The sequence below is a fragment of the Phycodurus eques genome, chromosome 5 (genome assembly GCF_024500275.1).
Source record: "Phycodurus eques isolate BA_2022a chromosome 5, UOR_Pequ_1.1, whole genome shotgun sequence".
In the NCBI taxonomy this organism is placed as follows: Eukaryota; Metazoa; Chordata; class Actinopteri; order Syngnathiformes; family Syngnathidae; genus Phycodurus; species Phycodurus eques.
Genome location: NC_084529.1, coordinates 21778478 through 21795673, shown reverse-complemented (window position 1 = coordinate 21795673; position 17196 = coordinate 21778478). Strand labels below are relative to the sequence as shown.

Here is a 17196-nt window from a genome sequence, read left to right as displayed (position 1 = left end):
ATGCAGTATGTGATGTATCGTTATAATGTGACAGTGTGTTTTGAGCACACACTTTCCCCTCGCTCCCTCTAAGCAGACCACCTTTGAACTCTTTGTACTCGTCACACTTCCCTGGTGTGTACTAATGTGTACTTGCGTGCAAGTATAGGGACCACACTTATGTTCTAGAAGCAACTATTTGATTGACGGGTCGCTTTGCGTCGTCGTACCAAGTAATGGTACGATTTCCTTTTTCTTTTCTTTTGAGAGTTTTTGTCGTTTGTTTGCGTCGTGGCTTGGGCATCGATCAGGGTTTTGCGTGTAAATAAGAGTTTTAGCGCTAGCACGTTATCAGGACGATGACGTTTGTACAGTCGACTTAAAAAAAGTGTTTGTAAAGTTTGTAAGTAAGTACTAGATGTGTACTGTAAGCCATACTACTACGACAACGAGCTTTCTTTTCTCTCGTCAATCACCGTGTATGATTTTATTCTCAACAAGGATTTCTTTGATGTTTATAACTCTATGAATATATAAATATATGTATGTATGTATACATATGTACAGGAGAGTCTAGTCCGTTTCAAAAGTGTATGATGGCTGTTTGAGGTTTTTAAAAAAATGTTTTCTTTCAATCACAAAAATATTAAAATCTTCAAATTGTCCCAGTGACTCTTTTCTTTAGCTTTGAGGGAAAATGTGTATGTGTGTATATATATATATATATATATATATATATATATATATATACATATGTGTGTGTGTGTGTGTGTGTAAGTGTATATGTATATATGTTTGTGTGTATGTATATTCATAATTACATACATATGTTCCTGTGTGTATACATGTACTGTACGTGTTTTTGTACAAACAGAAGCAGAGCAGCAAATGTGAAATTTTTTTTATTGTACATATATTTGACAGAGGAAAGGCATTTATGGAACATTTCTTTCTTTTCCTATGAAAGAACAAACAAACGCTTGATCACAGTCACACATCCAGGTACCTGACTACTACAAAAACAAACGACAAACAAAACAACTAAAAATTCATTATTGCGACTTTGAATGAATTACTGGCAACTTGTGCTCTTGTTCATTTAGTTCGACCGAGTACCTCAGCGTCTCTCTAAAGTGCTTCAAACTCGCGCTAATTTTTGTTCTCCCTTAAAATACGGTCGCTCGTACCTACTGTATGCGGAGCGTATGCTCGCGCGCTAGAGTCGTGTGTCGAGCGTGTCATCCTCGGCCTCCTCGGGAAGCGAGGCGATGTTGGCGCAGGGTGGCGCCGCCCTCTTGGTCGAGTTGAGCCGGTGCAGCGGGGCTCCCAGGCGTAGGCGGTCCGACGGGCTCATGGCCTGCTTCAGCTGGCTCGTCTCGTTCAGCAGCTTGTGAAGGTTCTCGTACGTCTTGATCGAGCTGCCCGACATCATCTGACAAACGTGCCCACACGCAAGCACGTTATACAAGTTAGTTTGCAAAGAAAAAGTCTTTGGCAACAAATGTCAATAAAGACATTCTTTGTTTTCCACAAGCATATTATACTATATAGTCTTTGTTCTGAAAAGAGTACAAATGAACTTTTTGTGCTCAGATATACAGCTTTTGTTCTCAAAATACTTTTTGAGTCAAAATCTTTACCCCAGACTTTAATATATCACTGTTTTCCTTGAAAATGTGTAAGTAACCTCTAACCCTAACCCTTTTTTTCTTGAAAATTGACATTTTGTTTTGCCCTAAAATAGACGTTGTTGTTCGTGGATGTGTTCTCAAATATACACTTGTTTCCGCGAAATATTACATATTTTCTTCTCAAATATAAACATTTTTGTTCTCTCAAAATACTTTTTTTACTCTCAGGTAGAGAGAACACAAATAAAATAGAAAATGAGTTTCCCTTGAAACTATACAACTCTTCGTTCTCAAATATACACATTTTGTCACTAAAGCAATATAGCTCTAGATCATAAATGTACACTTTTTTCCCACAAAAGTATACTTTCTGTTTTCGAATAGAAGACGGCGTTCTCACCAGGAAGGACTGACACTCAAGCAGAGGTTCCACTCGGTGCTCGGAGAGGATGACGGTGCAGCCCGAGAACGACTGCTTCAGCGTCTTCCTCAGCACTTGCAGCGTTCTGAACACACAACAACAAAATGGAGCAATTTACCGCTCCAAAATAGGTGATTTTTGCTCATATAAATGAAACTTTTTCCCTAAAAAATATAGACATTTTTGTTGTCAAATACGCAACTTTTTGTTATCAAATATATAACCCTTTTCCTCCAAATATTCAATGTTTGCTTTCAAATCCACAGGCTTTTTTGGGGGAAAGATACAGTATCATTGTTCACAATGATACAACTTTTTGTTAAAAACAAAAATCTCAGATATACAAGTTTTGCTCTTTTTGTTCTCCAATTAAAAATAGTCCCCAAAACAATTTCTTGAAAATATATAACCAGGTTTTCAAATATATTCCTTTTCTTAAAGATACAACTTTATGTCAACTAGTCAACTGTTTCTTCTCACATACATATACAACTTCTTTACTTGGAAACATCTTTTTTCCAAAAATAGATATTGATCTAAAAAGCGCATTTTAAAAAAAATATAGAAAATCTAGGTATTTGTCAAAATATATATTTTTTGGTCACAAATATACACGTTTTGCCTTTTTGAATATAATTCACCATTCCTCACAAAAATATTTTTTTAAAATTGTAAAAAAATTATACTTTTTTCTTGAAAATGTTTTAGTTTTCAAATTCAACCCAATCATATTGCTCTCATATAATCTCAATTATACATCTGTTTGTTCTCCAATATTCAACATTTTCCTCCCAAATACTTTTTGTGGATATATGGAAATTAAAAAATTGTCCTCAAAAGTACATTTAAAAAAAAAAAACAAATTACAAGAATGTTTTTTTCCTGGGAACAAAATTTCTTGTTCCCAAATATGCCGTTTATGTTTTCAAATATATACAATTTTCCCCTACTTTTTCCCCCCCACTTCTACAACTTTTAGTTCTCAAATATCCAACTTTTGTCTTTTCCCCCAGCTGGTCAGCGCCATGTTAATAACAATCATCCGCTGACTGATGAGCGTGCCGACTGACATGGGGTCGAGGTACGACGAGGGTTCGTCCAGCAGCAGAATGCGAGCTTTGCTGAGGATGGAGCGAGCCAGACACATGAGCTGCTTGTGTCCGTTGCTCAGCACGTTGCCGCCGTCCTCCAGCTGGAAGTCCAACTTGTCGGGGAACTGCTCGATCACCGACTTCAGGCCCACCTGATAGCAACACACACGTGCGCACGTGCTAAGCTAATGCTAACGTGGTCCGAAGATGGCGGACAAGTGCGCGTGTGTGCGCGTGTACCTCGTCAGCGACCCTCCACAGCTCGTCGTCGCTGTAGCGGCCGTGAGGATCCAAGTTCATCCGGAATGTTCCGGTTAGGATGAAAACTTTCTGGAGATTACACACAATACAAATCCCATACATAGTCACGAGTCTTGTTGATTAGTTTTACTCCCTTCTCTTGCTGTCTAGTATTGCTGACAACTCTTGTTGCCTAACTTTGCGTAGCAATAACAACGGCAGCATCAAAGTCTTCCAAGTCTGTCGCTCTGTTGGGATTCTGCAAAGTTACTGACAATTACGTCCATCCACCCATCCGTTTTCAGAGCCGCTTCTCCTCCCGCGGGTCGTACATGCAGGTCCGTGTGTACTTAGACTTGCACGGCTTAATCTTTGAGACACTCAACTCAACTTTGTCGATAGAGCACTTTGAAAAACAACCACAGCTGTAACAAAGTGCTGCGTATAAAGATTGAACATAAATAGAATAGAAAGTGGATTGTCATTGTATACAAAGAAATTGGGGTTATGAAAACATACAAAAGAAAACTATAATTTAAAAAGCATAAACTCGCGACAGGATCAATGTTCTCGCGGCTTGAGAGTTTCTCGATCCCCCGTGACCGGAGCCTCGTGACGGGAACGGCTCGCTCGGCCAACCGGAGCCGAGCGGCGCCGGGCGGCGAGGGAGACGGAGCGCCGCCTGCCGCCGATTCTTGTTGCCGCGATGGTGAAATGGTCTCGGAGAATGTTGACTTTGTAGCACCGGGCCGCCGTCAAACGTGTTAAAATACAAAGCCGAGTGGATTCGCTGAACATAACGGGCGGGCAGGTGGCGGCACACCGCCGTGTTGGCTGCAAGAGCTGTCTCTTCATCTTTAAAAGGTAACAACCTTTGATGAAATTTCGGCCTTGAAAAGTACCAGCTGTTGAATATATCTCTTGCACATATATCTCCTCACACATTTAAGGAATGAGGTTGTTTTTCCATCAGATGTCATCCCAGTAGCTTGGAACAGATCGACAACGGAAACTGTAACGCCACCTGACCTTTCCACCGGAAATTCTGAATGTTTTGCCTTGCATGTGCTCCATTAATGTCTACATTGGAGGACTATTCTTGCTGACTGGTCCTTCTCCCTACGCTTGTCGCCTATTCTCGCCGACTCCTCTTGCGGCCGACCCTCGACATCTACTGTAGTATTGCAGCCTTGTCTTGCTTCATATTCGTTCCGCCTAATCCTTGCGGCTGACTCTCGCCACCCACTACTGCCGCCGACTCCTTGCACCTGTTCTTGCTGACGAGTGTTTATGCCTACTGCAAGTACCTGCGGCACCACGCCAAAGGCTTTCCTCCAGGTGTGAAGCGACACGGAGCTCCAGGAGACCCCGTCCACGCAGATTTCGCCATCGGTGGACGCCAGACGCAAAAGAGCTGACAGCAAGGTGCTCTTTCCTGAGCCAGTACGTCCCAGAAGACCGACCTAGAACACAACAAGAAACTTGTTTGAAGAATTTTGCTGATGGAAGACTGTGTATTTCTGGCATTGTATGTAAGACAGACAGCGTATGAACATAAGACCATTTCTGACGGTGAATGTGAGACAGTTGGTTTTGAGAAGCAATGATCAAATCCAAACTGACGCTGTGTCCGCCCTCCACCGAGAAGCTGACGTCGCTGAGGATGGCGCGTCCGGCCTCCGTGTACTTGACGATGAGGCCCTTCACGTCCATTTGTCCTCGGTTGGGCCAATAGTCGTGAGCGTGCGGGTTGTCGATGACCAGGTCACTTCCCGTTTTGCCCCCTCTACCCGCCGACACTTCCTCCGACGGCAGGTCGATGAACTTGAACACTCGATCGACCGAGCGCATCTGAGCGGGAAGAAGGGGGAGGGCTATGACTCCAAAGTAAATAGAATGCCACTGACTAACGTTGATGACTACTCATGCCGCCTCGGGACTCGTGTTTTACTCTCTCTGAATATTTCCGCTAGCGACTCTCGGTGACGACTCTTACGGACTCCTGCAGCTGCCTACTACTGCTGTCTACTCTTGCTACCTTCTCACGCTGCCGACTCACACGACCACTCTAGTTGCCTACTCTCTCCGACTACATTTGCAGCCTACTCACTCTATTTGACGAGTCTTGCCGACCACTCTTTTTGAAATTTTCACGACCTAATTTTCCTGCCTGTTGTATTTTCGCTGCCTAATCATGCTACGTACTCTTGCTGACTAATCTTCCTGACGAATGTAGCTAGCATATTCTTACCAGCTACTTTTTCTGCCAACTCTTGCTACCGACTATTTTGGCTCCCTGCTCTTTTTGACTATTTCCACTACCTACGTTTGCTGCCTATTCTTTCTATTTTCGCTACCTCTTCATGTTACGTACTCTTCCTGACTACTGTAGTTACCAACTGTTGCTGCCTACCTCTCCTGCATACTCTTTCTACCTTCTCTTGCAACCTACTCTCGCTGCCGACTCACACTGACTACTGCTTACTTTCTGACCGTTTTCGCTACCGACTCTGACTAAACGCTGATTAGTCTCGCTGCCTAAGGTAGCTGAATACGTTGCCGACTACACCAGCTCTTTATTGTACATCCTTAACTCTTGATGCCTACTCTCCTGTTTGTGTGTCCTACATACCAGGCCGTCCACGGTGATGCTGGTGATGACGGCCCACTGGAACGTTCCCAGGATGAGCATGGCGAGTGCCACAATGATACCGATCTCACCCGGCTTGTCCTCTGTGGAAACATAAGCGCACACGCACGCACGCACGCACGCACATATCAGTAACAATGCAGTGATGTCACAATACTCAGGCACGGCTCTGTTGGAGACTATTAACGAGCCACTAAATTGTTCTTTAATGTGTTCTCAACAAAAACACATAATGCCAATGACGTGACGTGTGCGTGTGTGTGTGTGTGTGTGTGTGTGTGTGTGTGTGTGTGCGTGTGTTTCCCCTCCATATACTCCAGCACACACACATTTCCTGTGCTACATAATATAGTATCCAGTAGCATTGCAGCAGTGGACACACTGCAGCGTTCAGATAAGACTCAATAAGACTCATCGCGCCACATGGAAATATTCTTTTAGGACATTTAACAATATCAACATTATTATTGACGTAGACAGATACACGATGTTCCCTATTGTTCAGGAAAGCTATTCAGAAATTTAATTCATCCCAGCAGAGAAACTCGGTCTACAAAAGGTTTCTAATGTAGATGTCAGTTATTGCGCTTGTGCGACTGTACTCCATCATAAGGAGGCGTAGCTAAAGCTATGAAGACGTTAGTAAAGTGGAGAACACGCATGCCGATAATCAGATGAGTGGAAATATGATCCTGAGTGATTATTCTGTAGTGCGGTCTATCTCAAGACTGATCATCCTGGGGTGTGTTAAGAATGATTTTCTCATGATGTAGGGTGTGTTCAGAGTTTTCCTGTGGTGTGGCGTGAGTGATTATCTTGTAGTGTTTAGAGGAATTGTCATCTGTTAAAAGTGATTATCCTGTGGTATGGGGTGTGCTGAAAGTTATCCCGTGGTGTGGGCTGAATGATTATCCTGTGGTGGTAAGAGTGGCTATGGATATTAAGCTCTGGTGTGGGTTGTGTTGACCATGCTGTGGTGTGGGTGTGTTAAGAGGCATTATCCTGTGTGGTAAAATGTGTTAAGAGTGATTATCCCGTGTTTTGGGGTGTGCTGAGAGGCGTTATCCTGTGCTGTGGGGTGAGTGACGTCACGTGGTGTTAAGAGTGATAGTCCTGTGGTATGGGTTGTGTTGAGTGTGGCCATAATATGGTGCGGCGTGTGTTAAGAGTCATTATCATGTGGTATGGGGTGAGTGATTATCCTGTGGTACCAAGAGTGATTATCCTGTTGTGTGGGGTGTGTTGAGAGTCATTATCCTGTGGTGTGAGCGATTATCTGATGCTGTTAAGAGTGATTATTATGTGTTAATGGTTATGATCCCGTTGAGGCCTGATTATCCTGTGGTGTGGTGTGTGTTGAGGTGTGTTATCGTTACGTGTGTACCCCTCTTTAATAGCACAGTATCGACTCACGGTTGGTTCCCACGGCAATGAAGGCGGCGGCGGTGAAGAAGAGCACAAAGATGACGTCGCATCGGAAGAGGAACCAGCGCAGCGTGGCCAGGTAGTGGAACCAGGCGGCCGTGTGGGTATTGAGCGCCTTGTGGAAGAGCATCTCGAAGTACGTCTGACGCCCGAACGCCCGAATGGTCCACAGGCCCTTCAGTGAGATGATGACGTGCGAGAAGATCGTACTGCGAGCTGCATGGCAGGACGCGAGAAAGGAAAAGCCCACTTTGAATACATGTGAGTACAATTTCAAAACTGAAACTGATGAACTATTGCTCACTGCCACCTCCTCCTGCTGCCAACTGGAGCTGACTACTCCATTCCTGCTCACTTCTCTATTGACACTTGCTATTGACTATACTATAAAGTCAATAGCAAGTTAGAGCTATAGTCACTATAGCTACCTACTGTTGCTGACTACTGTCTCTACCCACATTTGCAACCAACTCTTGCTACCTACTGTTGCTGCTTACTATAGCTTTCTGCTGTTGCTGCTGACTCTCGCTACCTGCTGTCTCGAACTATTCTTGCTGCCTCCTCTCGCTACCTACTGTTGCTGCTCACTATAGTTACCTAGTGTTGCTGCCAACTCTTTCTACTGACTCTTGAGTTTTGCGGCCGACTCTTGAGGCCTACTGTTGCTGACTATTCTTGCTGAACCTACCGTAGCCTCCTACTCTTGCAATCTACTGTTTTTGACTATTCTTGCTGCCCTTGCTGCTTACTATAGCTGCTGATTCTTGCAACAAACTCTTGCTGCCGACGCCTCACTCTTGCTACCTGCCCTTGCTATCTAATTTAAGCATAAAGGCAGTGTGAAAGGGGTTAGTGTTAGCTGCGTGTTTGAGGAGTTATTGCTAAATCAATTTTTAATGTTTTAAACCCTGAACAGCAACACGGGATGGTAGCACAATACCAGCAAACAATGAGTTAATCTACTGGCGGGAGCCCAACATGAGTGATTGAGGTTCTTCTTCTGGGCGGACCCACTGCTGCCATTACCAGGATGGGGATAAAGGAAATGCCATTCTGTCCCATCCCGGTCGGCGCCCCCACGTCAAAGACTCTTAGCTCTTTAGCACTCTCGTGGCAGAGAAGGAGGAAGTCCAAAAAACACTAAGCGCTATCTGTGTCAGCAGCACATTTTATCAGCCACCATTAATGACATGCCTCACTTAATCACGTGCATCTGATTGGGATGGTCATCAACACAACTGACTTAGTCTTCAAGTGGCCTGTGCTAGACTTAAAAAAGAAAAAAAGAAATCAACACTTTCCCATAACCAGGCTCTGTTTTGTCAGACCCATCTCAGCGGCCCTCAGTGCTCCAGCAGAACCATCACTGAGTCCTGATGCTCCAGTCAGCTTCACTTTCTTCTTGCATTCAGGAAGCAACCAAAAACAAATTGTAAGCCCAACACCACAATCTTGGACCTGGATCAATCCCAACACTGATGTCACACAGCCATTTTAAACCTAACCCCAAACCCTAATCTTAATCCTTAGCCCTAATCCTAAACATAACCCCTAGGTTTAACCATAACCCTGAAACATCACCCCTTTTCCTAACCACAACCCTGAATCCGAAACCCTAATCATCACCCTAACCTTAACCCGAACTCTCAACACTATTTCTGAGGGCATGAAATTGACCATAACTGAAAAGACCTTTTGCCTCTCATCTGAAAAGCCTTAATCAGTTCATGCATTTAGGCTAGACAGGGCTCCCACACCAACACTTAGGCTAGAGCTGTCCTAGTAGTTTTCGAAGACAACCGGAAAAGTCCAGTGGCGATCAATTCAATGCCCTGAGAAGTAATTACCTGGGTAAATGAGTTTATTCAGTCTTGCACCAAACCCTATTCTAAACACTAACCCCTAATGCAAACCAGACTCCAAAAACTATTCTCAACCCAAACCCTTCATTTTACCCCTAACCCTGACCATAATCCTTAACCCTAACCCTAAATCAAAATCCTCAACCCACTATAATTGTAACCGCTAATACAAACCTGAATTACTAACCCCGAACCCTAACAGCATATCGGATCCCTGAAGCCTAACCCAGAGTCCTATCTCGAACCTCAACTCCTATACCCAAAGGCAGAAGCAGCACAAGACTTTGATTAACACGTCCAAACACAAACCAGAATAATGACTCTTTGCTCACTTTCACATTGAAACATTAGCAATCATATTAGCGCAACAATTCCCCCAAAACAAGCAGCGGTTCAGGACAAATGGTAAAATGATGAATGTGTCAGAACTTGCTCAGACGTGAGCTCACGACAGGGAGTGTTGTGTCACGGCATATCAATGTTATTGTGCTCTGACACAGAGCACAGGCTCACTTCCTGCGGTCACCTCTTCCGTCATTTCCCCTCAGCTCATCTCTGCTCTTCCTCCCTCGTGTTTTTCACTTCTACAAATGCACGAGGTTTACTGTACTAGACTGACAGAATTACAATCAGTTCTTAGACAGTAAATCCCTGTTTATCACTGGGGATAGATTGGGTGAAAATCCACGATATAGAGAAACCATATACAGTTTAGTTTGACCCCTTCCGCACGCTATTTGAATTTTATTAAAACACACTTAATTTTTTTAAATTACACTTCTTAAACATATTGAAAATGTATTTGAACAAAAGAATAGCAAGCATCAAATGTATACAAAATACTGTGCGTACTGCAGTGTTTGTGTAATGCATGTGCCTTTAGGAGGCGGGGCCTGGTCGGGTGGCACGAGTCTTTGTGAATGTCTGGGCGTGAGCTGTGGCCCACAGAAGCTTCTTTGTAAGTGCGCTCATTGTGTTTATGTGTTAGTCTGGCTCAATAAACGGTTGAAAAATACATCTGCAACTGCGGCTCTCCTTTCCCACATGCAAGGGGAATTACATTAAGTCTACTGTAAAATGCCATAAAAAATTATCACTGGCAAAAAGCATGACATGACGGGGAACACCGTAATCTATTATTTTAGGTACATCCATCCATCCATCCATCCATCCATCCATTTTCTACCGCTTATCTGAGGTCGGGTCGCAGGGGCAGTAGCTTTAGCAGGGCCAGACTTCCCTCTCCCCAGCCACTTGATCCAGCTCTTCCGGGGGGATCCTGAGGCATTCCCAGGCCAGCCGAAGGATGTAGTCTCTCCAGCGTGTCCTGGGTTGTCCCCGGGGTCTCCTCCCGGTGGGACGTGCCTCACCAGGGAGGCGTCCGGGAGGCATCCGAATCAGATGCCCCAGCCACCTCATCTGGCTCCTCTCGATGTGGAGGAGGAGCGGCTATACTCTGAGATCCTCCCGGATGATCGAGCTTCTCACCCTATCTCTAAGGGAGACCCCGGACACCCTGCGGAGGAAACTCATTTCGGCCGCTTGTATCCTGGATCTTGTTCTTTCGGTCACGACCCACAGCTCGTGACCATAGGTGAGGGTAGGAATGTAGATCGACCGGTAAATCGAGAGCTTCGCCTTCCGGCTTAGCTTCTTCTTTACCACAACGGATCGATACAAAGTCCACATCACTGCAGACGCTGCACCGATCCGCCGACCCTGCCAAGAGTGTAGAGCTGGTCCACTGTTTCACAGCCAGGACGAAAACCACACTGCTCCTCCTGAATCTGAGATTTGACTTCCCGACGGACCCTCCTCTCCAGCACCCCTGAATAGACCTTACCAGGGAGGACCACCACCCCAGTCTGCCAATCGAGAGGCACTGTCCCCAATGTCCACGCGATGTTGCAGAGCCGTGTTAACCAGGGCAGCCCTACAACATCCAGAGCCTTGAGGAACTCCGGGCGAATCTCATCCACCCACGGGGCCCTACCACCGAGGAGCTTTTTAGCCACCTCGGTGACCTCAACCCCAGAGATAGGAGAGCCCGCCTCAAAGAACCCAGACACTGCTCCCTCATGGGAAGGCGTGTCGGTGGAATTGAGGAGGTCTTCGAAGTATTCTCCCCACCGGCTCACAACATCCCGAGTCGAGGTCAGCAGCGCCCCATCCCCACCATACATAGTGTTGATGGTGCACTGCTTCCCCCTCCTGAGACGCCGGACGGTGGACCAGAATTTCTTCGAAGCCGTCCGGAAGTCTTTCTACATGGCCTCACAGAACTCCTCCCATGCCCGAGTTTTTGCTTCAGCGACCACCAAAGCTGCATTCCGCTTGGCCTGCCGGTACCCATCAACTACCTCAGGAGTCCCACATGCCAAAAAGGCCCTATAGGACTCCTTCTTCAGATTGACAGCATCCCTCACTATTGGTGTCCACCAACTGGTTCAGGGATTGCCGCCACGACAGGCACCAACCACTTTACGGTCACAGCTCCGGTCGGCCGCCTCAGCAATGGAGGCGCGGAACATGGTCCACTCGGACTCTGATCGGGGGGGGGGCGTTCCTCCCAATCACGCCTCACTGTCATTGCCCACGTGAGCAATGAAGTCCCACAGCAGAACGATGGAGTCCCCAGTGGGAGCGCTCTCCAGCACCCCCTCCAAGGACTCCAAAAAGGGTGGGTACTCTGAACTGCTGTTTGGTGCATAGGCACAAACAATAGTCAGGACCCGTCCCCCCACCCGAAGGCAGAGGGAGTCTACCCTCTCGTCCACCGGGGTGAATCCCAATGTACAGGTGCCGAGCCGGGGAGCAATAAGTATACCCACACCTGCTCGGCGCCTCTCACCGTGGGCAACTCCAGAGTGGAAGAGAGTCCGACCCCTCTCGAGAGGACTGGTACCAGAGCCCAAGCTGTGCGTGGAGGCGAGTCCGACTATATCTAGTCGAAACTTCTCGACCTCACACATCAGCTCGGGCTCCTTCCCTGCCAGAGAGGTGAAATTCCACGTCCCTAGAGCCAGCTTCTGTAGCCGGGGATCGGATCGCCAAGGTCCCCGCCTTCGGCCACCGCCCAGCTCGCACTGCACCCGGGTCGGGTGGCCTTTTAGGTACAACAATACAAAATGGTAATTTGTTTCCTGTTATAATACCAAATCTTAGTCTTCACCTTCAGCCTCCAGCAGCTTGAGTTGCTGTCCCGTCCTGAGGAAGTACTTCCTTAGGATGACGAAGATGACGGCCAACGGGATGGCGGCGATAAAGATGTACGGACGCATGATGGACACGGTGAAGATGGCGCCCAAGACGATCACTGAAAGCTAGTGCCAGGGGAAAAATTATAACATTTTAATTTAGGGTGAATTTCTGATGTGCATTTATACCACAAAGCACCTAGTAAAAACACAATTCCTTTAAAACTTCCTTTTTCTTTTTTTTCCCCCACATTTTCCGTGTCACTGTTTTGTATAAAACTTTTGGTCAATTAAAAGCTCTAATATGATTGTGACTGATCATCACACACACACACACACTCACGCACCTATATATATATATAGATTATATATTTTTTAGAACAAAAGGTGTATTATTACAGGACTGAAGTCCTATTCTTATTTGGAACTACCCGAGTACATTTTTATCTTAAAAAGAAATCAGAATTTATTTTAAAAATTATAACATTACTTTTTCTCCCAGAAAATAGGTAAATTTTTAATTCCTCTGGCATTTAGGGGTACATAGTAGTTATGTTTAATTGGTGTTAGGATTATGAGGGGATCCTTCCCTGTAAAGGGTCCCTGGATAAAAAAATATTTTAGAACCCCTTCTGTATAGATACTTTTAGTGCCGATTTTGTTTGTTGGTGTGCTGTGAAATTTTTTCTCATGTCAAATATATGCCTTAGATTAATAAAGGTTGGGAAACTCTGGTTTAGCGTATGCTATCCTTAGCATGCGTTACCTGTATGAGATCGAAGAGGACCAGAGGCAGCATGTCGTCAATAGTGGCCATGTCCTTGGTGAATCTATTCATGATGCGGCCTGGCACAGAATAAAGGGGACTATCAATATTTGCCAATATCTGTCAATCTAGCAATCACTAACCTGTCTTCATGGTGTTGAGCAGCGCCATGGGGGCGCGCAGCACGGAGCTGAGCATCTGCTCGTGCAGCCTCTTGGAGATGGTGAGCAGCGTGTGCACCAGCGGTAGACCCCGGAAGAAGCCCAGCGCTAGCACGCTCTCTGACGTTGCCACGTAGATGTAGACGATGTAGTAGGCGCTGGTGGGCGTCACAATCACCGCCAGGTGGGTGGGCGGCGACGATGCATTGGGGTGTTGCTCGTCAATGTAGTTGGGCGAGGACGGGTTGGCGCTGTCTCTCCAGATTTTGCTGATGGTGCAGTAAATGACAGCTTGTAGGGTTTACGCTAGTTATTCAGATACTGTAGTGATAGGGATAAGGGGTGAGGTTGGAGTTAGTTTGGTGTATTAGTTGTCGTAGCCTTAGTGGTAAAGCTTAGGGGTAGGAGTTGGGGTAGGGGTTAGGTTTAGAGGAAGGGGTTAGAGATAGGAGTTGGGGGTAGGGGTTAGGGGTTGTAGTTGTGGTAATGGTAGGGTTAGCAGTAGAAATTGGGGGAGTAGGTTTAGGAGTTGCGGTATCGGTTAAGGGATGGGGTAGGGTTTGAGGTAGCAGTTAGGGGTAGATGTTAGAGGTAGGAGTTGATCGTATGGATTAGGGAATGAGTATTGGTGGGTGTTTGGGGTAGAGGTTGGATCCAGAAATGAAGGCTCAATCTGAAAGGGTAGAGTAGGCAGGGGCACTGAAGTTGATCATTTTGAAACATGTATATTTTTATATTAGAGATTTTAAAAAAATGTCTTAGTCATGTCATAAAATGCATTTATCTATTTTTAAAACGATTAAGTTAGGAGTTAGGGTTGGCATTATGGTAGGAATTCAAGGTAGAAGTTGGAAGTAGGGGTATCGGTTAGGTTAAGAGTTAGGAATAGGGTAAGGGCTCAGGGTTAGTGATAGGATTAGCAATAGGGCTAGAGGTAATAGCTAGTGGTAGGGCTATTAGTAAAGTTTGGGTAGCGTTTGGGTTAGGAATAGGATAGGGCGTGGTTAGGGTTGGTGTTAGGGCGGGTGGTAAAATTACAGGTAGGGGTAGGTGGGTGGCTTATGTCAGATGCATGACACACCTCAATAGAGGGTTAGGCATCAGGCTACACTTAGTGTTGTGCACCCCTTGTGCTATTTTGAGGAAGAAGATACTTACTCAGTAATGAGGTAGATGCCAATGACTGAACCTGCAACCTAAAGTCAGGACAGATAAGGGAAATGTTTGATTTTTATAAATCCCAATTTATAATCCCCCAAAAAAGAATGAGTAGATATGTTTATAGAGTCAATTACCTCAATGACAAAGACCAAGAAGATGAAAATGAGGACATAGACTAAACTTCTGTTGGTGGTGATGTAGCGCAGGTAGGTGCTCCATGACGTCGTCTCAAACCCGTTCTCGCGCTCGTCCGCAAAGCATTGCTGTCAAGACACCACACCCATAAAGCCAGCCGCACACAGACCAACGCAGTCAACTGTCACAGAACCGCACTTGTGTTGCACACTGCATGAGGTTTCTACAACTAGTTAGGTGTGAATGTGAGTATGAATGGTTGTCTATATACTTCGCCTCTCGCCCCAAACTCAGCTGGGATAAAAAAGTGATCGCTGCAAGTCAACCGCAACCCTAACAATACCTGGTATTAATAAAATGGATGGATACGTAAAACAAACACACAAAGTGGTTACCTCCATGTCTTCTTCGTCCACTTCCTCGCTGATGTCGTAGACGCTGTCTTTGGAGAGGCGTCGGGCGTAGATGTCCAGGTCGGACGGGAGGTCGTAGTGGGATGGCGCGATGGAGAGTTTCTTCTGGAAGGACGTCTGCATCTGCTCATGCCGCTCATGGCCTTGGGCGGAGGTGATGAATGCCAGCACGGACTGGCGCCGCTGCCCGCTCAGGTGGGGCAGGCCGTGGTGGTAGAGGTTCCCCCTGGGGAGCACCTCCTCCACCTGGTCATCCTCAGGCACCATTGAGAACTTCCTGTCGGAAAGCTCCCGAACAGCATCCTCCATGGACGCTGGCGCCGCCCCGTTGACGTTCTGCTGCCCAATGAAGGAGAACTTGCGGGCAGCGGCCAGCGGGTTGAGGATGAGTGACTGCTTGCGCTTTTCCGGGTAGCCGTCGCACCCGCCTTGGGGCCCACTGATGATGGGAGGCGGCGGCGGGTGGCGGAAAGACTGTCGCCCGGGCTCGGGGCCTCGGAAGCCGGCGCTCTCGTCAACGGAGACCCTGCGGAGTGTCTCGGTGAGGATGGAGCCGCGGCGCTCAGCGTTGACGTTGTCATATGCCTCCATGCCCAGCATCAGAGCGCTGAAGTCGGGCCGCTGCGCCTGGAGCTCTGAGAAGCTGCCGTAGAAGTAGCAGTCGCCATTATGCAGTAGCAGAATCTGGTCGGCGCGTTTCAGGTGCTCTAGCTTGCTCGTCACCACGATACGAGTCTTGGAGGACATCAGATTACACACGCACCTGACAACAAATGCTTATATCAGCACTTGATATGACATACTGTGGTGCCTTGAGATCAGCGCTTAATTCGTTCTGTGACCACACTTGTAACTCAAGACACTAGTATTTCAAATCATCTTTCTCTATTGAAAAAAATGGAAATGCCTTTAATCCGTTCCAGACCCCCCCCCCCCCAAAAAAACCCAAAGGTTTTGTCATGTGTTTTTCAGTAAGAAAAACAGTCTATAATACTGTACTTTTTAAAAACATACATTAGTGACATAAATAAATGGAATGTATAAAAATCAAACAAATTGCCAGATTATTTTTGCTTCAATTTTATGGACATTGTGCTGCTTCTTCTGGAGAATGCGCCTTGGCATCCTGGGAGCAGTATAATACAGACGTAGAAACACACACAAAGAAGAGTTTCTGTCATGGTCTGTGTTTTGGTTTGGGTTGTGTTTAGTTTTGTTCCATGTTTTCCTGTGTTCCATGTTTGTCGTGTGCTCATTAAGTTGTTGTGTCCACCTGTTCTCGTCTGCTTTGTGTCAACCAATCAGCTCTCTCCAGCCACTCATGTCTTGTCCAGGTGTTCCTCGTTGTCTCGTCTATCTGTTTGTATTTAGTTCCCTGGTTTCTTTCAGTTCTTGTCGGTTCATTGTCGTTGTCACATGTCTCTGCCATGTCATAGTCGTCAGTTGTCTTTATCATTGTGGTATGTTATTGTCAGGTGTCATTCTCCCTTTCTATTCCACGTCTTACTCACAGGTCATAGTTTGTTTCCAGTTTTAGATATTCAAGTGTTTCTTTGTTACTTTGATTTGATTGGTATCTGTTGTGGGACTTTGTTTAGTTTTCCCTTTTTGAAGATTAAATATTATTTTGAGACTCCCGCACTCCTGCCTTGCCTCCCTGCTTCCCTGCAATTGGGTCCACCATGTTCTTGCCTTGCGTTACTCGCCCTCGCCCTAACCACGTTCGTGACAGAATGAACCGACCAGAACAGGACCCAGCGGGAAGAAGATGGCGTCACCCTGGACACCACCAAACTGCCTCCCACCGTCCTCAGCCTGCCATCCATACCTACCCTCCTCCAGTAAGCCCAATCGTTCAGTCTTTTCTGTCCTTTTCATCGGGTCCCCCCACTTGTCCTAGTTATTCACCATGCCCTACTATTTTACATCCACATGTTTCTTTAGATTCTGATTTTTCTGATTGTGAAGATGGCCCCGATTTAGTTAACCTTCTGTCTGATTCTGACTCTGACACAGACTTAGATTTTTCTGGTTCCTTCCCTAGTTTATCCCGTCCTCGTCAGT

The 17196-nt window shown here is 46.1% G+C and overlaps 1 protein-coding gene across 1 annotated transcript in view; it reads right to left on the bottom strand.

The window, feature by feature from the left end:
- Nucleotides 1-865: 865 nt before the first annotated feature.
- The window catches only part of cftr (CF transmembrane conductance regulator), a 42155-nt gene continuing 25824 nt past the window's right edge, over nucleotides 866-17196 (bottom strand). The window contains exons 14-27 of the mRNA XM_061678062.1: nucleotides 15115-15895; nucleotides 14719-14847; nucleotides 14582-14619; nucleotides 13406-13692; nucleotides 13263-13342; nucleotides 12472-12622; nucleotides 7426-7653; nucleotides 5995-6095; nucleotides 4986-5213; nucleotides 4670-4825; nucleotides 3363-3452; nucleotides 3102-3274; nucleotides 2011-2116; nucleotides 866-1411 (exon numbers count right to left, since the gene is read on the bottom strand). Coding sequence (XP_061534046.1) covers nucleotides 1196-1411; nucleotides 2011-2116; nucleotides 3102-3274; nucleotides 3363-3452; nucleotides 4670-4825; nucleotides 4986-5213; nucleotides 5995-6095; nucleotides 7426-7653; nucleotides 12472-12622; nucleotides 13263-13342; nucleotides 13406-13692; nucleotides 14582-14619; nucleotides 14719-14847; nucleotides 15115-15895 — 2764 coding nt within the window. The 3' untranslated portion in view covers nucleotides 866-1195. The remainder of the gene's footprint in view (nucleotides 1412-2010; nucleotides 2117-3101; nucleotides 3275-3362; nucleotides 3453-4669; nucleotides 4826-4985; nucleotides 5214-5994; nucleotides 6096-7425; nucleotides 7654-12471; nucleotides 12623-13262; nucleotides 13343-13405; nucleotides 13693-14581; nucleotides 14620-14718; nucleotides 14848-15114; nucleotides 15896-17196) is intronic.